Here is a 24,238-nt window from a genome sequence, read left to right on the forward strand (position 1 = left end):
ATTCCAGAGTGAAAGAATGAGTTCTATGTTGGGGAGTGTGTTAATATATTTCATCATATTAATAGATCTGAGAAAGAAAAATCATAGGGATCATTTCTATAGATATTTAAGAGGCATTTGACAGAATTCAACACACATTCATAATTTTAAAGACTCAATGTATTAGTCAGAGTCCTCCAGAGAAACAGAACCAACAGGAGATAGCTAGCCAGCTAGCTAGATATGATGGCTATAGATAAAGATAAGAGATCTATGGGGCCAGCCCGACGGCCCGGTGGTTAAGTTCACACGTTCCACTTCGGCCGCCCAGGATTCACCATTTCAGGTCCTGGGTCCGGACATTGCACTGCTTGGCACGCCATGCTGTGGCAGGCGTCCCACATATAAAGTAGAGGAAGATGGGCAAGGATGCTAGCTCAGGGCCAGTCTTCCTCAGCGAAAAGAGGAGGATTGGCAGCAATTGGCTCAGGGCTAATCTTCCTCAAAAAAAAAAAAGATTTATTATAGAAATTGGTTCATGTAATTATACAGGCCACAAAGACCACAATCTGCCACCTACAAGCTGGAGACCCAGAAACGCCAGTGGTATAATTTAATCTGAGTCTGAAGGCCTGAGAACTAGGGGAGCCAGTGGTGTGAGCCTGAGTCCAAAGGCCCAAGAATCAGGTAGCTGATGGTCTAAGTTCTGGTCTGAGGCCTAAGCCCTGAGAACCAGGAGCACTGATCTCCGAGGGCAGGGGAAGACAGATGTCTCCGCTCAAGCAAAGAGAGCAAATTTGCCCTTCCCCTGCCTTTTTGTTCTTCTCAGGCCTCCAACAGATTGGGTGATGTCCACCTGCTTTGGTGAGGACACTCTTCTTTACTCAGTCTCCCGATTCAAATGCTAATCCCTTCTGCAGACACCCTCACAGATGCACCCAGAAATCATGTTTTACCAGCTATCTGGCCATCCCTTAGATCAGTCAAGTTGACAGATAAAATTAACTATCACACTCAATAAAGTAGAACTTGAGGAAAAACTTCCTTACCATGAAATACGTATGTCTCAGCCTAAAATCCAGTTTCTTACTTCTTGAGGAAGCACTAGCAGCATTTCCATCAAAGTCAGGAATGAGATAGCATATCTACATTCACCACTAATATTTAGTATTAACTAGAGGTTTTAGCCAATGCAATTAGACAAGTAATAATAGAGGCATAAATATTGGACAAGAAATCATAGAAGGTAGAAAAGATAAAAGACAAAAGAAAACTATCTCTATTTGTAGATATGATATCATGAAATATCTGAAAAATCCAAGAGAATCAGTGGAAAAACTACTACAAAGAAAAAGAAAACTTAGGGACTGGCCTCGTGGCTTAGTGGTTCAAGTTCTTCACACTCTGCTTTGGTGGCCCAGGTTTGCAGATTTGGATCTGAGGTGCAGACCTGCTCCACTCATCAGCCATGCTGTGGAGGCATCCCACATATAAAGTAGACGAGGATTGGCATAGATGTTAGCTCAAGGCTAATCTTCCTCAGGCAAAAAAGAGGAGGATTACCAACAGCTGTTAGCTCAGGGCAAATCTTCCTCACAAAAAAAAGAAAAAACTCAATAAAGTAGTAGGAAATAAAATTAATATACAGAAATCAAGAGCCTCAACTATACAAACCATGACCAGTTAGATGATACAATGGGAGAGAAGACTCAACCACAATAACCAAAAAAACACGGAAATTTATAGACTTAAATATAACCAAAAAAATACAAACACTACGTTAGGAAAACCTGAAAGATATAAAAATAGACTTGAACAAATGGAAACACATACCATGCTTTTGGATAGGAAGGCTTGAAATCATAAAGATGTCAAGTAATCCTAAATTAAATTATAAACTTAACACAATCCCAGTTAAAATACCAACAGATCTTTTCTAGAGCTAGACAAGTGAATTTAATGTTCATATGAAAAAATAAATAAGGAAGAATAGCCAAGAAATCTCTGATAAAGAAGAGCAAGGAGGTCAGATAAGCTTTATTTGATATTAAAACAAATTATAAATCCTTTACAATTAAAAGAGTGTGGCATAACAGACCAATGAAATAGAATAGAAAATCCAGAAATAGTCCCAATACATATGAGAGTTAATATATGATATGGGTGACATCTCCAATACGTAGGGAAGAGAGAGACTTAACTGGATAGTCATTTAAAAAATTATGAAATTAGTTCTGTACTTCAAGTTGTATACTAAGATAAAGTCTTTTTGCAACAAAAATCTAAGTGTAAAACATAAAATCTTATAAGTATTAAAAAAATCTCTGGGTGAATTTCTTTATGAACTTGGAGTGGGGAAAATGAGTCAAAACAAAATCCAGAAGTGAAAAGGCAGACACGTTGAGCCACATTAAAAAAAAAAATTCAAGTTAAAAAAAAACTTAAAAGTTCAAGAGATAAATAACAACTTGAGAAAAGCTTATATTGCAAATAGCTAATATCCCTAATATATAAAAGATGTAACTCCTTAAAAATATCTGATTAACCAGAAATCTTCATTCTTTGACCATGGAGAAAAAAGGAATTTATTATGCCATTATTTTAACATTTAACCTTGTCGGTGTTTTTAAAAACATTTTATTTTGAAATTAATTTTAGAGTTATAGAAATGCAAAAACTAGTACAGTGTTCATGTGTGTCCCTCAGCGAGCTTCCCCTCATGGTCGTGCTTATGTAATCATAGCACAGCTATCAAAACTGGGAAATTAACACTGGTTTGAAACCATGAACTAAACTAAGGATCTTACTGCACTTTCACCAGCTGTGCCTGCATCTCCCTTCTCTCTTCCGGGGTCCAGTGCAGAATCCCTTCTTGCCTTTAATTGTCTGGTCTCTTTATAAAGTCCTCCAATCTGAGACAGTTCCTCAGTCTTTCTTTCCTGAGTGTGATGCTTTTGAAAAGTCCTGCTCAGTGACTTTGTGGAATGTCCTCCGTTTGAGTTTGTCAGACATTTTCTCACGCATTGGTTGTGGTGATGTATTTGTCTAGAATGCCATAGATGTGATTTCGTGTTCTTCTCAGAGCATCGTGTCGGGGGCACTTGTTGTCAAAATGTCTTATTACTGATGATATTCCCTGATCACTTGGTTCAGAGAGTGTCTGCCAGCTTTCCCCACTATGTTATTGCTTTTCCCCTTGTAATTAGTAAATATCTTTGGAAAGATACTTCAAGACCATGGAAATATGCTCTATCTCCTCAAACTTTGCCCACTGATTTTAGCTTCCATTGGTTGCTCTTGCTCATAACAATGACTGCTACAGTGTTTGCCAAATGGTGTTTTGGTGTTATTCTTAAAAGGAAAGCCCAGGACAGGGAGCTTTGTGTTTGTTTGTTCTGTTTAGGCAATGAGCAGCCACTTGGCAATGTTGAATTTGGAATTATTTAGACCTTTCACAACAATGAAAAATGTTTTAGTCAATTAATTTAGTAAACATTGATTAATCCATTGTTATAACCAAAACATCTCAGCGAAGTCTACAGAAGGCAGGGTGGTTCTGGTTTGTATCTGAGTCGTCTTCCCTGCCTCTACTTTCCACCTCAAGTCCCACTCACCACCATGATTGTTCTAGAAGAAGTTCTTGCAAAGAGGCCGAGAGACAGACGCTCAGGACCAACTTCCACTTTTGTTCTATACGGGTTATGTCCCTAGAGGGTGAGTCAAATAGCTTCTCCAAGTTCTAGTTTCCTTCTTTTTAAAATGGGGATTCTAATACGGATCGATGTGAGAATTAAATGAATGAATGTATATGAAAGTATTGTTTAATCAAAAGGCACTTTTCAAGCTATAAAGTGGTCTGCAAATTCATTTATTACTCAACAGAGATTTATTGAGTCCTGCTAAGTGTGAGCTCCTTCCAGGTGTTGGAATAGAGCAGTGAAAGGCCTCTGTCCTCGTGGAGCTTATATATTAGAGGGAAGAGGCAGACAATATATAAGGAAACAGATAAATAAAGATAATTTCAGAGAGTAATAAGTGCTGCAAAGTAAACAAAACAGAGTTATGTAATAAAATGTGCTATAAGGAAGATAAAATAGGATGACGTATTAGAGAGTGAGGGTGGTTGGGTGGGAGGAGATGTTAGGTGTTCTGGTCAGGGACGTTTTCTCTGGAGGTGGCTTTTGAGTTAAGATCTTTCAGATGAGAAGGAGGTGGGCCTGTGAAGAGCTGGGGGAGAGCACACAGGAAGGCCGTGTGCTGGGGAACAGCAGGAGGACAGGTCCCTGTGCTGTAGTCAGCCCTGTGAGGTCCAGCCCAGAAGGCTGCAGGGCCAAAGCACGGAGCGCGTGTGGGCCCTGAAGAGGAGTTTAGGTTATCAGTGCAGTGGGAAGCCGCTAGAGGGCCTGAAGCAGGGGAATCACGTGATAGGATTTCCATTTTGAAAGATTGTTCTGGCTGCTGGAGCAGAATGGATTGAGGAGGTTGGTGAGAACAGGAGAAGACTCCCTGAGGGTACTGCAGTGGTCCAGGCAGCAGAGAGTTGGGCCACAAGAGGGTATAATTATTGTGATTGTTATTGTTATGGGCTGAATGGTGTCCCCCCAAAGTCATGTCCCTGATGCCACTACCTCAGAATATAACCTTATTTGGAGATAAAGGCTTTAAAGAGGAGCTTAAGTTACAATGAGTGCATCAGGGTGGGCGCTAACGCAATCTGACTGGTGTCCGTGTAAGAAGAAGAAATTTGGACACAGACACCAGGGATGTGCACACAGAGGAAAGACAACGTGAGGACACAGTGAGAACACAGCCGTCTGCAAGCCAAGGAGAGAGACCTCAGAAGAACCCACCCTGCCAGCACCTCATCCTGGCTTCCAGCCTCCAGAACTGTGAGAAAATACATTTCTGCTGTTCAGGCGCGCAGTCTGTGGTACTTTGTCACGGCAGCCCGAGCAGCCCCCTACCGCTAGGACAGTGATGCTGGCGGGGCAACCTCAGCGCGCCGCTCATCGTCACTGAAGTTGGGGCGGGGAGGCAAAGACGGCATTAAACGATGTGCTACCCCCCAGGAGTGTCCGAGAGGGTGTAAGGCTTTTTCTGTGACACACAGCAGATCCGGAGTTCTCCCTTCGGGAGCTGCCGCCTCTGGCACACGGGACTGTATGGGAAATAACACTGTAACAAGTCAGGACCGGAAGCTCTCTGGAAAGCAGATTTTAGTGGTGGAAAAATGATCCTCACTCGAGAGGGACCTGTGGGAAGACAGGCCTTTTTCTGAACAGAATAATTCTGCTGAATAAGGAGGTTGAGGCATTATTTCGGTTTCATTTCATGGTTTTGCCACAGTAAGGTTAATCTGTGAAAAACGCCTTCCACAAGGACAAGGCCTTCATTTTGTTGTCTGCTGTGCTGTAAATGGTACAGGGCACATAGTAGTGTTTGATAAATATTTATTAAATAAATGAAAATCGTGTTAAATCCTGCTTTTGTGCCTTCTTAGAAATTTTTGAATTACTTTTAATATTCTCCTACGCTTAGGGAACATCAGCTGTGCCACAGAGGAGGTAAAACCTTTGCCCTGCCCTCCCTTAGCCTGCGCCAGCGCCCTGGATCACGGCTTCCCGCCGCCGCTGCACCTTACACCGCCCTCGGTGGGAGGACGCGAGGGCACTGGCTCCGCCTTGTGTCAGGAGCCCGGTACTGCACCCGCGGGCACCGGACCTTCCCCCCGCCCCCACCAGCCGGCTGCCTGGCCAGAGGTCCGAGGAGGTGCAGATGCCGCGTGCAAACCGAATGACGGCGCCGCTGTGGGGCAACCTTACTGGGACTCACTTTGCGCCCCCCTTTACTGCTCTCTCCATATGGTGCAGGTACGGAGGCAGAGTCTTAGTATTTAACCATAAAGCTTTGCAGTTAGTTTGCAGGTCTTATATAAGACAACAGTTGCCCTGACAAAGGAAGTGAAATGTCTCTGCAGATTTCAAAGACTATATGAAACAGGGGTCGGGTCGTTTGGTCTTCTGTGCCTCCGGCCTTGTATTTCAGCACCTGGGAGAACTAGAGAGGCTCTGGGTCACCTTGCTTCTGCTGTAATTTCCCTCCCATCCCCTCCCCTCCCCCTCTTCAGGAAGTTGGGAGGCCTCATGAAGTAAACTCATCTCATTCCGTTAAGATTTGGGAAGAAGAGACTAATTGTATTTAAACATCACCTCCCTTCCCCTCCCTCATTTTCCCTCCAGTTCTTTTCTTCTCAGTTTCTCTCTCTGTGACCCTTGATGGGCGATGCCGTCTACCGATGGTTGCGGGCAGGCGCCCGCCTGGGGAGACGCCTTCGTGGCAGAGGTCCATCTGAGCGCTCCACGGGACCTGCCGCTCATCTTTGGAGCTGGAGCTCAGTGCTCACTAAGAGTCAGTCCTGAAAACCAGCTCTGACCCCCCACAGCCGGGAACCGTCCACGGTGCTGCCTCCCTCAGGTCTGGTGAGGATGAAAGGGGCTGCTTCTTTCCCATGCACTTTTCTTTCACCCCAAGGAATGGCAGACTGATATCCAGCCTCATCTCAGCTTGTACTTCGTGAAACAGAATATTTTAGATCTCTCCTGGTTGCCAAGCTTTCAATTTTAAATGCTAAAGTACTGAGGGAAAAATAGTTGTAACTAATATATTTCATTGTGAAACGGAGGGTTAAGACATCTTAAAAATCAACTTTTCAAGGCAAAATGACAAAAAATAGGATAACACAAAAGAGAAAATTGCTTTTCGTTTGTTGTTGTTGAGGAAGATTGGCCCCTGAGCCAACATCTGTGCCAGTCTTCCTCTGTTTTGTATGTGGAATGCCACCACAGCATGGCTTGATGAGTGGTGTATAGGTCTGCGCCCAGGGTCTGAACCCGCCAACCCTAGGCTGCTGAAGCGGAGCCTGCGAACTTAACCACTACGCCACCAGGCCAGCCCCAAGAGCAAATTGTTTTATAAATAGTTTATATGAGGCAGGATTTCTGTTATCATTTCTTATTACTTTGGTTTTGATTGCTGAGAATGAAACATGCCTATTTTTTTAATAAAAGCTTTTGATTTAAAAAACTTCAAACTTATAGACAAGCAGTGAGCAGCATGCTGGACTTGTGTGTTTCCCTGGGAGCCGCCAGTTATTCATGTCTGGCCACATTTGCTTTTGCTCGCACGCTGCTCTCTCCAGGTTTTTCCATATATATACACATTTATGCATTTTATTATTATTTTCTTTTTGCTGGAGTATTTGAGAGTACGTTGTAGACATTGTGAACTTTTTTCTGAAATACTCCAGTGTGTTTCTTCTGAGAACGAGAACATGCTCTGACATAAACCAGTTTTATATGTATGTGTTTTTAAAAATCCTCTAAGAATCAGAGCACTTGGAGAGAACTTTAAGAAGTCATTTGGGGGCCGGCCCCGGGGCCGAGTGGTTAAGTTCGCACACTCCGTTTCGGTGGCCCAGTGTTTCACTGGTTCGGATCCTGGGCTGGGACATGGCACCACTCATCAGGCCATGTTGAGGTGGCGTCCCTCATAGCACAACTAGAGGGACCTACAACTAGAATACACAACTATGTCCTGGGGGGCTTTGGGGAGAAAAAGAAGAAAGAAAAAAAGAAAAGGAGATTGGCAACAGTTGTTAGTTCAGGTGCCAATGTTTGGAGGAAAAAAAGTCATTTGGCTCATTCCTCTGACTCTTGAGAGTAAATTCCTCAACAGTACAAAATTGATGTTTTCCGGAGTGATACACAGACACCCCCATGGGCCAGGCCTGTAATGTAAATGTGTGAATCAGGAGTATAGGACAGGGTAGGGGAGGAAGACATTTCCTCTACCCACTCTGGGTCCTTCTGGCCGGAGAATGAATTAAATTCACATGAGACAGAATAACAGGAGAAAATTAAACAAAGCTTTATAACATGTACACATGGGAGAGGCTCAGGCAAACTGAGCAACTCGCCAAAATGGTCGAAGCCACCACCTTAAACATCGTCTTCGGCTAAACACAAAGGAAGATGTTGGGGGTGAGGGGGAGTCAGTTACGGGAGATTACCAGACAAGTACAGTAAACAAAAGATTATTATGCAGATTTAAGTCCTTGCCTTCTGCATTGATTAAGAGTTTCTAGAGATAAGGTCATCTTCCTTCTTCCTGGTACAGAGAGGGAGACACCTTTACAGATGGAGATTTCCTTTACAATGTAAATGTTTCTTAACAAAGGGTAAGTAAACTCTGCTTTTCAGAGTGTCTTTCCTGCCTGCAGTTTTTTTAAAAGTAACCAGCCCAAAATAATCCTCATGCCAAAGAGACATATCTTGGGATGGCCAATTCCAGTGCCCCACAACAGTTTCATGACATGTATGTATGCCCCATCTAAACAGATAAACCAACACCGTGCTGAACAAAACTTTATCTGAGGGCCACTTTTGCCCCTTGGGTCATCAGCTTATGACCCCAGGATCTATCTTCAGGGTTCCCGTGGGGCAGGATATCCATAGCTTTCTTTAGAAGCACCTTGTGATAGTCAGGAAGTTCTCCTTTAAGTCTAACTAAATAGTCAATTGAGATTTATGAGAGGAAGCCATGTGCAGTGGTTAAGACTATGGACTCTGGCCTATGTGTGTTGGAATCTGTTTCCACTATTTACTAGGATCTTGGGAAATTACCTAACCTGTCTGTGGTTCAGTTTTCCTCATCTGTAAAATCATGGTACCTACCTCGCAGAGCTGTTGTGAGCAGTCAGTGGATAAGGATAATTAAAGCACTTTAAAGTAGAGCCTGGCACACAAAAGAAAACTCTGCATGCCTGCATTCTGTCGGTGCTAGCCTGACAGCCTGGAGATATTTCTTCTCACATCCCTACAGATCGTGATCGTGGCGTAAGGGATGCGAGCACTATTCTTTCTAGAAGGCTTAGAGGAGATGTCCATTCCTAAGCCTGAAAGCTGACTGGTCTACTTTTCTCATCTTGTGACAGGCTCTGTTCCTGTCCTCATGCCCTTTTTCTCCTTATCCCTCTTGTCAGACCTCCACAGCTCCTGAGATTTCCCTGGTCCGGAGGGAGTCATTGCTTGAATGTCTTGGCCATATGTGACCCTAGGCAAGTTAATTAACATCTTGGGATTTAGTTTCCTCATCTGTAAAATGGAGGTAATAGCAGTACCCACCTCCCAGGGCTGTCGTGCAACTTGAATGAGTTGATACACGTGCTGTTCTATAAGGTGCCTGGCACACAGTGAGTGCCGTCTAATTGTGAGCCATTAGGTCTGATGTGCCTTCTCTGTGGTAGGCATATTCCTCAATTGTGCATTCTGTACTTGTGCTCCAAACTTTCTTACCACCGGCATTCTTTGGGGGGTTTCTCTTCCCCCTGCCCTGCAAGTGCCGTAATTAAGATGACCAGTGGTCTTCTTTTTGTCCAAATCTAAGATCTTCTTGTTCTCTTAGCCTTTCTGTAATATTTTTAACAGTAGAGATCATCTTGCAATGAGGGGTTCAGGGCAGGGGGCAGTTACCCGGGTTATGGGAGGAAGAGAGGGAGATGGAGACCAGGAGGGAGGAGGGGGCGAGGAAGAGAGGGAGACGGAGACCAGGAGGGAGGAGGGGGCAAGAAGGCAGCATGGACTGATCCATGGGTTAGTAGAGAGCTAGTCATGGCAGGATTTTGCAGAGGGATGGAGGGGGTGAGTGGGAAATGGGTTGGCAGTTAACCAGATAAGTAATTTAGAAGAAGTCTTGTGATAACAAAAGGCAGCTGAGAGATAGAATGGTTGGAGGTGGTAAGGCAGCTGTCAGAAACTTTTTCAAGATAAGGAAGATATCTGAATATTTTAAGGCAAAAGAAGAAGCAACTAATAAAGAAAAGAATGAAGATGCTGAGAGGGAGAGGCAAGTCGGTGGAGAACAAGAGCCAAGACCAGAACGAGGAAAAGCTTTCTTAGGGAAGCGCACTTTTTACTCCTCCAAGGCTGAGAGGTTAAGGAAGGAGGCATGTATGTTCTTCTAAAGTGGTATACAGGGAGTGACTGCAAGGGTGGGGCTCTGGAGTGAATGTTGAGCCCCCAAATCCATATTGAAGCCTCAACCCTCAATGTGATGGCATTTGGAGGTGGGGCCTTTGGGAGGTGATTAGGTTTAGATGAGGTGGTAAGGGTAGAGCCCCCATGATGGGATTAGGGTCCCTAAAAGAAGAGGGAGACCAGTCTCTCTCCCCTTCCACCATGAGGGATATAGCAAGAAGGTGGTCATCTGTAAGCAGGAAGGGCTCTCACCAGACACCAAATCTCCTGGTGCCTTGAGCTCAGGCATTAAGCCTTCAGAACCGTGAGAAGTCCAGGTCTGTGGTTTAAGCCTGTGGTACGTTGTTACAGCAGCCTCAGCTGACTAAGCAGGCAGTATGAGGGTTAGTGATGGCGTGCAACCTAAGTGGTTTCATCTGCTCAGTGAAGTAGGTAATCAGGTCTTTGGGGTCTTCTGCTGAGATTAAGGGGGTCAGTGCTTTGGAGCTTGAGGCAAGAGATGATTCAGAATAACTGTTTTGGGAAGTTTGCTAGGGAATCAAAGGAGATGAATGAAAGGATTCGTTCTGCAACGTCCAGGACACTTGATGCTGGATGGTGTGAATTTGTATTGGGCCGTGGTTTTTTTGCTGTTTTCTTCCCGCAGTGCTTTGCAGGAACAAAGAAAGTGAAAATTAGAGATATTCGGGCTTAAGGACTAATAGAGCAGGCAGGATGAGAGGTTAAGGGGCGCAGAACCCGGGATGATGACAATGGCAATTTCGAGTGTTGACTGCAGAATATTGAGCAACCATGTGTCAATTCATTAACTGCTAAACACAGCTGCGTGAGTGAGTCCAGGTGAAACCAGCAGAGGAACCATCCATCCAGCCCACAGAATTGTGAAAAATAAGAAATCATTGTTGTTTAAGCCCCTAGTTTGGGGCAGCTTGTTAAGCAGCAATAGAAAACTGCAGTGCTCTGCCGCATGTTGACTAACTGCAACAGGAAGCCCGAGGGAAGGGGACTGGGCAGCAGCAGAGGTCAGTCCCTGGGGGAGATGGAGCAGAGTAGAGAAGAAAGGAGAGGGATTCTGGGGCACACAGAAAGTATCCAGTACATTAGGTAAAGTGCGGGTTTTAGAACGTGAGAGCAGATAGGGCTTCCTGTCTTGAAATATGGGTGCCTGGAGAAGCCAGTTGTGGTGGTAGTGACTGGTAGGTAGAGCCCAGAAGCAGTTAAGGTGGTCTTTGTCTTCCTTCCCATTCACTCTCAGCACAGGGCCTTGCCTCGTACTACACAGAGGAAAGAGAAGTCTTCATGTGGGAATTTCTTCATCACCCATTCCCAAACCACAAGCTAGGGTCACAAATAGGAATTGCACGATAAGACTTGAGGTAAAAGATGTGTCACATTTCTTTATTTTCCTAAATCCAGTCAAGTTCCGTTTCCCTCTTTGCCGAGACCACTGAAAAGTGGCTCCCTCTCTTCCTCTGTTGTTTTATGCTGGGTCCCCAAGTCTACTGCAGCCTTTAGGAAAAACAGGCACGAGGAAACCACGGTGCTGATGAGACGTCTGGGCCTGAAAGCAGGGGCAGCATCCCCTCCCTCAGTGCCAGGCTCACCACAGGGCCCCAACCACAGCATCCAGAGCACAGGGGAAGAATGGCGTCAATGGGAGGGGATGGGTGAGTTAGCAGGCTAGTTTCAAGGTGCACAGGGTGATTGCTTGAGTTACTGTATTATTCTTTAGGCCACTGTGGATTCATCAGCAAAGAATCTTTACCTTTTTCTTATATCAGTCAGGCCTTTGTGTTTCAGGACTAGAGAGAAAGGTTCCCTGAGCTTGGAAGATGTCTCTCAGGCTTTGTTTTCTGTGGTCCACTCAGGCAAAGGGAGACAGTCTAGCTCCATTCACTCAGAGGAGAAGAGCACGGTGAGGGTTTTTCAGAGGGAAGTGGAGAGAGGCATTGGGTAAAATTTCCTGAGACTGCAAGGAAGAACCTGAACCTCTCACAAGCAGCAGCTCCCAACTGCGGGACCTCAGATGGGATGGCTGTGTGGCCGCTGAGCACAAAGCACCTGGCCCAGCCCTTCCCACCTCCTCAGGAAACCCCACGCTCAGTTAACCATGCCCTCATCAGCCTTCTTTGCACTGGCTCATTCCATTAGCATCAAAGCATGCTCGCATCTTTCTGGTCTTACATTTTTCAAATCTTCGTGACAGCATGACCCCTTCCGGACAGCCCTTCCTTTCCTTCACTTCAAAGATCGTCCTCTTCCACCCATGCAGTTGAATTTCTCCACCACCTTCAACTGAAACTCCCCTTGTCAAACATCATAACTGATTTCCTTCTTTACCAAATCCAGTGGACATTTCTCAGAACTGAGTGACTTGAGCTCTCAGCAGCATCTGACACCAAGGGTGACTCCCGCTGTTTTCCAACCCTTTTCCTTGGCTTCCACGACACCACCCTCTCCTGGATTTTCACTTACCCTCCAGCTCCTCTTCTCTGTGTCTAATGCAGGTTCCTCTTCCTTAGACCATTGCTTCACTGCGGCTACTCCTCAGAGTTCTTCCTGGATCCTTGTCTCTTCCAGCCAGTACACTTCTTGGAGGAGCTCTTCTGCTCCCATGTCTTCTGCTCCCAGACCTGTGTCTCTATCCAGAGCTTTCTCCTGTGCTTCACACCCTTACACGTGTCCAGTCTGCAGTTTGACGTTACCCAACTTACAAGTTAGTAAGTTAGCCTGTGACTGTTTCATGGGTGTTGGCAGAAGACATGAGACTCCTGGGTCAGTGACAAAGGACTTCATTTAAATAGTTTAAAGTTTTGCGGAGAGTCAGAAGGGGGATTGATTATGTTGCTGACACAACGCAATGTAGTTCTAATTTTTTCTTTATGCACCTCTCTTCTCAAAGTCTTGACTCATGATGGCTATTCCCTAGAAAAGCACTGTCTGGTAGCCACCTTAAAAGAAAGTAAAAGAGAAACAGGTAAAATTAATTTTAACAATATGTTTTATTTAACCCAATATGTCTAAAATATTATGATTTCAACATGTGATCAATTTAAATATTATTAATGAGATATTTCACTTTTTTCATACTAAGTTTTTGAAATCCATGTGTATTTTACCGTTACAGCCATTTCAATTCAGATCAGTGCCAATTCACATGCTCCACAGCCAGGTGGCAGTAGCGGCTACCATATTGCACAGCACGGGCCTCGAGCTTCTCTTTTCCCCAAGGCGCCTCCCTGAAATTCCAGCCTGTAAGGGCCTCCAGGCCTCCCTGTCCTCCTTTCCTGCCCTCCCTTCCGTATGGAAGTTAACGCAGCCTTTGTTTTGGCCCTCTGATTCTGGAGTTTAAGTGGTTCTCTGACCCCCATAACAGAAGGCCTGGAAGGTTATGGAGGGGATGAATCTGTGAATACTTTTCAAGTCATATTTTGTGTCCCTGCCTCGTTTACTATTTATTCTAACATATACAATAGCCACTCTGATGTCACGACAGCATATTTACCTCATTGGTGTTAACCAGTCTCCTGGGACATCTTTAGGGACGTCTTCAGAGAAAGTATAATCTTATAAAATGTTTTTAGTTTCTAGTAACACCATAAAGTTCAGATCCTGCCTAGATGAGGGATATGGGCATGGAAAACAATGCAGGAGCCTTGAGACTCAGGTGCTCAAGGAGATAGGAAATATGACTGACGTGAAGACATGGCATGTGTAGTTGGCTCTCATTTATTATGAAGGAAAATCAATAAGTGAAAATTAAGAATCTTCCACAGTTACTGATTTTAGGTTTTTCTCTCATTTGATATTCATCCTACAACCTTCTTATATAAAGAACTTAAAAGTTCTTGTTTAAAATGTTTTCTCAGGGGCCGGCCCCGTGGCTGAGTGGTTGAATTCATGCGCTGTGCTTCAATGGCCCAGGGTTTGGCTGGTTCGGATCCTGGGCACAGACCTGGCACAGCTCATTGGGCCACGCTGAGGTGGCGTCCCACATAGAATAACTAGAAGGACCTGCAGCTAGAATACACAACTATGTACTGGGGGACTTTGTGGAGAAGAAGAAAAAAAATTTTTTTCTCAGTAAAATAGGGAGTAAATATAATACTACTACTATTATCCAGAATGGTAGAGAAATTAAATATTCTAGTTAAGTGAATATTTGTGAAATTAAATTAACATTCAAATATTACAACTTTAATTTTAATAATTTCAAGTGGAAATATTTAATAATCTATTACAAATCCCCTGTTTTAGCATCAGAGAGTCCTGAATATAATTTATCCTTTTCATAGGTTATTTGTTGAATTAAGTTACATTATTATGGGGGAGGGGGAGGATAGGATATTTATTAAGTGGCTACTCTGCCAAGAGCTGTGCTTTAGGCTATGATAGCTTATATTGTTTGATCCTTAGAGTCTTCCCAGCCCACTTCTGAGTATTTTAGGGGACACTAGGTTTTGCCTGCCTGGTGGGCTTGTGCACCCAGAGACGAGCCTGCACATCCAGCAAGTTGCAGAGCTGATTTGAACCCTAGTGGCTGACACCAGAGGCCATGCTTTTAAGTCTCTGCTGTGATGTGAACTTCACCACAAACCATCCACATCTTACAGATGTGGAAACTGAGGCTCAAAAGAGTTAACTATGGGGGCTGGCCCCGTGGCCGAGTGGTTAAGTTCGCGCGCTCCGCTGCAGGCGGCCCAGTGTTTCGTCGGTTCGAATCCTGGGCGCGGACATGGCACTGCTCGTCAGACCACGCTGAGGCAGCGTCCCACATGCCACAACTAGAGGAACCCACAACGAAGAATACACAACTATGTACCGGGGGGCTTTGGGGAGAAAAAGGAAAAAATGAAATCTTTAAAAAAAAAAAAAGAAAGAGTTAACTATGGGGCCAGCCCCGTGGCTGGTTAAAGTTCTCTGTGTTCTACTTCAGCGGCGCAGGTTCATGGCTTCAGATCCTGGGTGAGGGCTTATTCCACTCATCAGCCATGCTGCGGAGGCATCCCACATACAAAGTAGAGGAGGATTGGCACAGATGTTAGCTCAGGACAAATCTTCCTCACACACACACAAAAGTTAACTAACACTCAAGATCAGCTAGTAAGTAGCTGGCATTTCTTTTTCTTACTCCCCCCTCCTTTCTTCTCCTTTTCTAGAACTTTTTGATTTTACCCAAGCAGGGCTTGCCTTTGCCACTCAGTGCAAACACTTCTTTCTTCTCTCTTTGGTTCACTTGTCTGCCTTTGCCTTTCCCCGGAAAGTGGCCTTTATCCTCACGAGGCAGCATGTAGTGAGTGGCTTTGTTTGCTGTGCTGCGTCTGCTCTGCAGTACTTTGAGGAACATAGCCCTTGCCTTTTCAGAGTTTACATCCTGAAACTATTGACTCCTCTTTCCCAGGGAGATCGGAACAATCATCAGGTCATTAGGATGCTGCCCTAGCGAAGGAGAGCTGCATGACCTGATTGCAGAGGTGAGTGGGCTGAGAGCTTCCGTCAGCAGACTGTGCGACTCCAGCTCCTTGGAATTAAGGAAAAATCCTTACCTGACACTAAAAATGCCCTAAACTATGTGCTCAGTGGAAACATCAGGACAACTATGCGAATTAGCCAACCAACAGGACTTGAAAGAGCTGATACCAGATCTTGAAGAAATGGCTATGACCAAGTAATGCGAAGGGTCGAGTGAGGACCCTGCTTTAGATATTACGCTTTTTAAAACTAGGTGAGGAAAGGCCAGTAGGCACAGGGTGCTGACTCACTGCGGAAACAATATGGACAGGAGAAAGGAATATCGTAGGTAATGTCAGTTCAAAGGGGAGGGAAGCAGAGGTAGAGATGGTAAGGAATTTATATTTATTTGGAGATATAAAACTAAATTTTAGAGCAAGTAGTAAACATAATAAAATAATAAGAACTAACTTAACATTGATCAAACAGTCTAAGAATTTAAAAACATCATTATTTGTAATAGTGTCGATGAGTCCCTGGAGAGAATTAATCCTATAAAGCAGGGCTGAGCTGCCCAAGACTGGAGAGCTTCATGCCCTATTTGGTTTTCCAGAAAATTATGTGGTATCATTTCAAGTGCAGCTTTCAGTTCAACCAAGCAGAGGCCTGAAGGGGGAAAAGCCGCCTGGGCAACCACGAACGAGGAGGATCTTCTCAGAATTGCTTCTGTGGGGCTGTGGGTCTCGGTGGAGGCCAGGGATCAACAAGGAGGATGAGGGAGGACTACCGGGAGGCGGGATCGGGTCTGTTCCTTGTTCCTGGCCCCCAGCACAGTTCATGCTTGTTGAGCGTTACACGGAAGAGAAGAAGCCGTGATGCACGGGTTTGGGAGTTAGCCACAGTAGATACTCAGGCCCCAACATTTTCTTTTGTCTTCACCCTTTTCTTAGGTACATTGATCAACCTTTGAAAACTACAGATACTTAGAATCGTTACAGACCAACAGGGATCACTGAGCTGTCTAAGCTTTGTAAATGTTTTTCTGTACTTGCACAGCACAATTTATTCAAAATAAATTCTAGCAAGATGCTTAAAAAGCTTTGGGTGTGACTACCCTTTTTGAAGTTTCCCAAATAATTAAGGGGAAAAAGCACACAGATATTTGTGTGTATCCAATACATTTAGAGACTCCAAGCTCCGTAATAGTCCACATCTGGGGCGAATATCATGTTGCTAAAGGCTCTGTAATAGTTTCAGAAATGAAACCATTTCTTTCATTTGCTTTAAAATCACATGATGCGACTATGCTTTAAAATTCTTCTATAAAAAGTGGAAGCCTGTGTGCAGTTCTCTAGTTGTCATTGACTTGAATTTTAGTGTAGATACATACTAACTTTCAGCCCTTTGCTTCCTGAAGATCAGTTTGAAATCTGATGTTTCTCCTGAAATAGATTATTTAAAAAATCACTCGGCATTCATCTCTCCAGTTAATGTTCTATAATTAGCAACTTTCCCCCAACAATCTCTGCCTGTTTGGAATATCACAAAACCCAGCAACTGTGGGAAAGGGTAATGAAAATTGTACTGACATACAGGTCACCAGATGATCCTTCCTTTAATATCTACATGCTTTGAAGTTCAAACCTAAGTGGAATTATGGAGAATTTGAAGTAGTTACAAAGGAGAACTCAAAGATGTTTGGAAAATAGGCCCTGTATTGGTAAGACTATTACATTACACAGTGATTTTTTTAAAAAGGGGGTCGGCTCATCAGGAAAGTATAAAAATCCTGAATGTTTATGTACCTAATAACACAACTTCAATAAACTTGAAGCAAAAATGGAGAGATTAGAAGGAGAAACAGACAGTTCCACAATAAGAGATGGAGATTATAATAACCCTCTCTAAGTAATTGATAGAACGATTACATAAAGTATCAGCAAAACTGCAAAAGACCCAGCACCACCATCACCCACTCTGCCCTAATTAATATTTATTGAACATCATACCCAGAACTGCAGAATACTCGTTCTCTCCCAGTCCATAAGGAATGTTCAGTAAGGTAGAGTGCTAGGCCACCAACCAAATCTCAATACATTTTCAAAAACTGAAATCATACAGGATATATTCTCCAATTTTAAAAAACGGAATTAAATTAGAGATCAGTTGAGAATAAGATAACTAGGAAATCCTCAAATATTTGGAATTAAGCAACATACTTCCAAACGATTCATGAATCAAAGAAGAAATCACAAGGGGAATTAGAAAATATTTTTCCCTGAATGTTCATGAACGTACAACATGGCAAACGCCTTGGGATGCAGTAACGCAGCTCTCAGGGGACAGTTGATTATAAAGAAATGTTCATGATAATAGCCCTAATCATAATAGCCAAAAAACTGAAAACAACCCAAATGTCCATCAACTGGGGAATAGATGAGTAAATAAATACTATGGACTACCTCTCTACTCAGCAACAAAAAGGAACAAACTAGTGATACCCACACAACATGGATGAATCTCAGCAAGAATATGTTAAGTGAAGTCAAACACGAAAGACTCTACTGTAGGACTTCACGTATGAAAGCAGATTAGTGGCTGCCTGGGGCCAGGCATTAGAGGCTGGGATCAAATGCAGAGGAGCAGGAGTCAACTTTTTATATTGGAGGAAATCTTCTATATCTTGGTTGTGGTGGTGGTTACCTGACTATAAAATTAATTCAAACCAACACTTTGAAATGAGTAAACTTTATTGCATGTGAATTATGCCTCAGTAACACTGTGAGAAAACATAGACAAGGATTGTCATGAACAACTTTATGCTTCTTCAGTCAGTGGGTTCCAGATGGAAAATTGACTCAGGTTTAGGAACTAAGAAGGGATCACAACTCTTTTGGGGTGGCCATCCTCAGCCTTCTGCTCCTCCATTCTTGCCCTGTTTTGGTTGTAGATGTTGAACAGAATCCTCATTAGTTACCTGGCTGTTTTGCCCGTAAGCATACCACGCTCTATTAACCATCTCCAGAGTTTCCTTTGGCTCCCTCTTCAACCTTACTGGTCATTATATGTGAGGTCTTAGCTTGTCTGGTTGACAACTCTGCCTGGCTTCTGTTACTTGGGGGCATGGGGTGGGAGGCTGGCAAATCATGTTAACAAGCCAGGTCTGTGACTGCCTGTTCTAGTCCGCCGTGGCCCGCAGAGGAGACCCATTTCAGAACTCTCAGTGATGCCAGCCTTTCTCACCAGCACATTCCTGATGTCCTTGGTGAGTGGAGCATCCTCTGAGCCCTCCCATGGAACATCATCCTCTGTGGGTTTTCTGACTCATAATATATCCATTCCAGCCAGCCCCCTTTTATCAGCTTGGCTTTTCTCCTTCACTAAGTGCTGACAATTGCTTATCACAGGGGTCTAAGAACCACCCTAGCAGCGAGTTTGCCCCATCTTCTGTCATCCTTGTCAGGGTGTCAGGTCCTGTGTCCTGAGAAACTGCCCAAAGTCAATGAATTCTTGCTCACTCAGTCTTACATTATAGCTCTGGGTCAAGCGCTCTCAACCAGTCTCAGGGGCACTCCCCCTGCTCCTTCTAGTTCCTGCTAGCTAATTCCTCCTGCTATTTCAGTGTGCAGTCTCTTTCCTCCTTTATCCGCCCCAGCACTTCCCCAGCCAGGTTTTCTAGGATTTAATCCAAGTGTTCAGTCTCCCTGCTAGGAGAGGAGATGGGGGCAGTTCCTGAGGGGGCCCTGTTCCCTTGTCAGGGAGAGTCTTCTGCAGCACAGAAGTGTCACCTCCTACGAGGTAAGGGTGGGTGAAAGCCCAGAGTGTCCAGGGCGTCTCCCAGACAACACCCTCAGGGGCCTCCACCCAAGGGTCTCCATCCTATGTTTCGGTGTGCCAGTCTTTGCAACCAGCACCCTGACTTGGCTGTGCAATTCTAACTTTCATATCTTCTGTGTGAAGGGTGTCAAACTACGGCCCACAGGCCAAATCCTTCCCACAGCCTGTTTTATACAGCCTGTGAGCTAAGAATGGCTTTTACATTTTTAAAGGCTTATAAAAATAAAGAAGACTATATGATGAAGACCTTATATGCCTTGCAAAGCCTGAACTGTTTACCATCTCCCCTTTCTGGAGGTTTACCATCCCTGTTTTCGATGATGCCTACTGGAGTCTGCTCTTTCCTCGCAGTTGATAAGGGCTTATTCATGAGCTACAAAGAGGCCCTCTGGCTTTCACAGCTAGTCTTTACCTGCTTGACAGTGGCCCTCATTTCTCATGATTCTTCTGCAGGACATCAGCGTAACTTACAGCCAACTCTGCTGCTTTGTGGGCCTTGTTCCCCCATGTCTTTCAGATGCTTGAATCATGGTACCTGCAAGGGCATTCCTCTTTTATTTTATTTTTTTATTGAAGTAACATTGGCTTATAACATTATACAAATTTCAGGTGTGCATCATTATATTTCAATTTCTATGTAGATTACCTCATGTTCACTACCCGGAAACTAATTGCCATCCATCACCACACACATGTGCCTTTTCCTCCTTTCACTCTCCCCGCCCCCTCCCACCCCCCCCCCCCCCCGCCACTTCCCCTCTGGTAACCACCACTCTAATCTCTATGTTTATGTATTTATTTGTTGTTGTTTTGATCTTCGACTTAGGCATTCCTGTTCACTGAGATTCTCCCAGGTCACATCTGGTTGAATCTTCAGCAATGGACTACCAGAGACTGTGTGTCCCAAATACCACTCGGGACAGCATCCTTTATGCCTACTTTGTAGTGAATGAACCTGTCTCAGAAATCCATCTTACCACCTGTTTTCTCAGGCCACTCCTGGCACTGCCTGTGATGCTCTGGGTACTCTGAGAAGCAAGCACTAAGCATTAGATGTTCGAGAGATTTATTGTGAGAGGAAAATCAGAGCCCGGGGAGGCTGGGAGAGCATCAGGATGCAGTGCAGGTCTGAGCCTGTGAAGGAGCAGGGTGGGGAGGGAAGGTTGGGGAGGAACAGCCTTGGACTGCAGCAGTTCCTGAAAACGAGGTGATGGGGAGTTGTCAGTTCACGTTTGCCCGGCAGAAGAGCCCCCTTCTTGCAGGAAGGGGACCTATTTTAGTATCCCCGCCACACTCAGTTATTGGCTGGGATCAGCCCATGAGAAGTGTGGCCTTAGCCCAAACATGATGGCTAGGGACATCATTTAATTATGGTTCTGCAGTTGGAGATCTAAGAGGTGCAATTTCACGGCTGCCATTGTGTTATCTGGAAGAGCTATAATATGCTATGCACCAGGTGTTGAATGTCCAAAAGAATATGATCAAAGAGAGTTGGCAGCTCTGTGTTTTCTACCTCTAAGCTCACCATGGCCTAACGCTGGCTTTCAGGATTAGATCAAAGCAGAAAACAACTTAGGGATGAAATGAAGGTCCTCATTGGGTCCGAGCAGCAGGTCGTGGAAGAGTGAGCAGAAACTTTACCAGCAAGATACGTCAGTGATAGATCAGAGCTGGGCCAGGCTTCTCCTGGAATTCTGTCCTTGGGTGAAAAAGTGACACAGGGGAGGTTGTGCTAATGTAGTCCTCAACACATCTATCTCTTTGGTCAGACAACTTTGATGTGGAACAGTGGCCTCTCTGTCTGTGCACAGCAGTCTTTCTGGGATCTCTATGATACTCCTGGGAATCTCAGTCTTTCCTCTTCTCAGTTAGCTTTTTTTTGTATCCCAAGTTTTCCTCTTTCTAGTTCCTCTAGCATTTTGGCACGTTCTTCAGTAGCTTCTTGAAAGAGTGCCTTGAAGGTAAAATTTTTGAGACTTTGTATGTTTGAAAATGGCTGTGCTAGTGTTTGTTTAGCTAGGTACAGAATTCTCCACTCAGGGTCTTCATTAAGAATTTTGAAGGCATTTCTCCTTGTCTTCATGCTTCTGGCAATGCTATTGAGAGAATGCAATCCCATGCTGATTTCCAGTCATTTGTATGTAAATTTTTATCCCCCTTTCTGGAAGCCTGAGCAATATTATTTTGTCCCCAGTGTTTGAATTCTCACAATGATTTACCTTGGTGTGGATACATTTTCATCAAATGTGTTAGGTAACTGGTGGGCCTTTCAAACTGGCAGCTTAGATCCTTTGGTTCCAGGAAATTTTCTTGCAGTTATTTTGTTGATGATCTCTAACTATCCACCTTTTTCCTTTGTTCTCTCTTCTGGAACTCCTCTTACTCATTTGTGTGCCTCTGGACTAGTCTAGTTCGCTTATTTTTCACTATTCTATTTTCCATCTCCATCTTTTTGTTCTGCTCTCTGGCAGATTTCTTGAACTTTCTCTTCTAATGTATTTATCGTCATCTTCATTTCTGTTGTGTTTTTAATTTCCAGTAGCTTGTTTTTGTTCTCTGAATGTTTCTTTCTAAGTAGCATCCTGTTCTTGTTTCATACCTCTGAAGATATTAGTGGTAGTTTATTTGAAGTTTTCTTCTCTTTACATAATCTCTTTTCTCCAAGTTGATCATTTGTGTTTATTTTGGTCTCTTTCTTTTTGTTAGTAGCTTTCCTTGGATGTTGAAGAAACTTTGACTGTCAGCTCACAATAAACACATATGTGGAGCTTGTCAGCTTTAAACTTCAGCTTTGATAATCTGGGAATCATCAACATCAGAATTGATGGGAATTTTCCTCTTGCACAGGTTCGATTCCTGAGGAAAGAGTCTTTCCATCTGCCTGGGAGACAAAGCATCTGGCTGTCAGTTTAGACACCTTCTGTTTTATGCTTTCTAGAATATGAATCTCTAGACTCCTGCTGGGATGGACAGGGGCAGTCACCCAGTAGGAAAAACTGAGAGGGGATTTAGGGCTCTAGTTTTCAAACAGATTTTACACTAGTGCTCCTTATTTTACTCCCTACTCCTTTCATCCCAAGTTCTAGAAGGAGCTGATGCTTTTTGAGAATTCTTTACCCACTGCTGGCTTGGGTTCAGTTTTCTGGGTCTGCTAGATCATTGTCATTCTCCCATCTGCCATCAAGCCTCCAAAATTTTATTGCTGTTGTATTCTTTCCTATTCTGCCTAAGTAGATTTATGATTATTTAAAGAAATATTCCTTTACCACACTTTTAGTGAGGTTTGAGAGACAGTGAAGTTAGATGCATATATGCAATTTGCCGTCTTAACCCAGCATTCCACTTGATATTGGATTAATTAGTTGCTCAACAGAAAATAGCAGCAATAATCCAGAGAAAAGTGATATAAATCTAAAGGAGGTATTGTTAATCTTTTTAAAGAGAGCATTACTACACGTTAGAACTAGAATACCGGACAACTATAGCATGTATGAGGTAATATAAACTTTGGATTGTATTAAGAAAGCATGTTTAAATATTAAGGATATACAAACAAAAAGAATAGAAATTGAATGTATAACTTCCAAATTGATACAGAGGATAAAAGAATTAAAGAGCATTCAGTCAGTCCAAACAAGGCAGAAAAAAAACTATAAAAAAGAAGCACAGAAAAATCAGGGTATATAGAAAACACAAGATAAGGATACTAATAATCATAATAAATGCAACTGGACTAAACTCACAAGTTAAAAAACAGAGATTGTAAAATTGGACTTTAAAAAGATGCAAAAAATGATACACCAGCAAATTCTGCCTTCAAATTATAAATCGACCCCTTCTCACCACCTCAACATGCATCACCTTCACCCAAGCCATTGTCATTTCTCTCTGAACTTCCACAGTGGCCTCTGAACTCTCCTTGTTGCCCTCTTGGCCCCTACAGACTACTCATGCTGCAGGAGAGGGATCCTTTAACAATGTTAAGTCAGGGCATGCCACTCCTCTGCCCAAAACCCTCCTTCTCAGGGTCACCACTCACTTATAAAGGAACCCAGAGCACAGTGCTGTAACTTACTGCAGCTTACAAGGGCCCAGGTCATCGGGCCTGTCACTTCCCACCATCATCCTTGCCGCGTCCTGGCTTCCTTGCTGTTTTACACCATGTCAAACAGGCCTATATTTAAAGTCCTTCTTCCTGCTCTTGCCCCTACTCTGTGATGCTCTTCCTCCAAGTTCCCACAGCACTTAGAGACTTTATGTGTTATATCTGGGCCAGAGTGAGTCCTAATGTAGCAAGGAAAGCTGTCAGAGATTATCTGAGCTGCCCCATGTTTCACCTGTGCCTTGTGAGTCTGCATCCTTGAAGGCTGTACTGGGTAAGATCTCTGCTTCGACGGTCCAGCCCTCTGTATTTCTTCAGGAGTGTTCAACACAATCTGAAGTTACCTAGTATTTATGTGTTTCTCCCTTGCCTCTGTCATATAAGCTCCTTGAAGGCAGAAAGTTCATCTGTCTTGTCCGTCGTTGCATACTTGGTGCCTAGGACAAAGCCTGACACATACTGGTTCAAGAACCTGCTCTACTGTTTCCTGTAGGCCAGAGCAATGTTCTGGTTGTAATTATGTTTCCTACACTTTCTCTTCTGCCCCTAATACTTAACATGGTTTAACAGAGTCCTTAGACTCTACTTGCAAGACCTGGTACCAGAATTGCCACAAATGTGGAAACACAGGCTTGCCAAGCACTACAGAGCTGCTTGAGGGAGGAGTTTCTAGTAGGTCTGATTCTTGTCTCAAAAACTCCACGTTTAGGGGCCCGTCCTGTGGCTGAGTGGTTAAGTCCACGCACTCTGCTTTGGCAGCCAGAGGTTCGCCAGTTTGGATCCTGGGCACGGACGTGGCACCACTTGTCAGGCCATGCTGAGGTGGCGTCCCACA

At 43.9% G+C, this 24,238-nt stretch overlaps 1 protein-coding gene across 4 annotated transcripts in view; it reads left to right on the plus strand.

Moving 5' to 3' along the window:
- The window catches only part of EFCAB2 (EF-hand calcium binding domain 2), a 128,226-nt gene that overhangs the window by 79,129 nt on the left and 24,859 nt on the right, over positions 1 to 24,238 (plus strand). For 3 of the 4 annotated variants that reach the window (XM_023616982.2, XM_070232851.1, XM_070232852.1), the window contains exon 3: positions 15,415 to 15,487. The exons of the other annotated variant lie outside the window; for it this stretch is intronic. In XM_023616982.2, coding sequence (XP_023472750.1) covers positions 15,415 to 15,487 — 73 coding nt within the window. The remainder of the gene's footprint in view (positions 1 to 15,414; positions 15,488 to 24,238) is intronic. 4 annotated transcript variants of the gene reach the window in all.

The sequence above is a fragment of the Equus caballus genome, chromosome 14, assembly GCF_041296265.1.
Source record: "Equus caballus isolate H_3958 breed thoroughbred chromosome 14, TB-T2T, whole genome shotgun sequence".
In the NCBI taxonomy this organism is placed as follows: domain Eukaryota; kingdom Metazoa; phylum Chordata; class Mammalia; order Perissodactyla; family Equidae; genus Equus; species Equus caballus.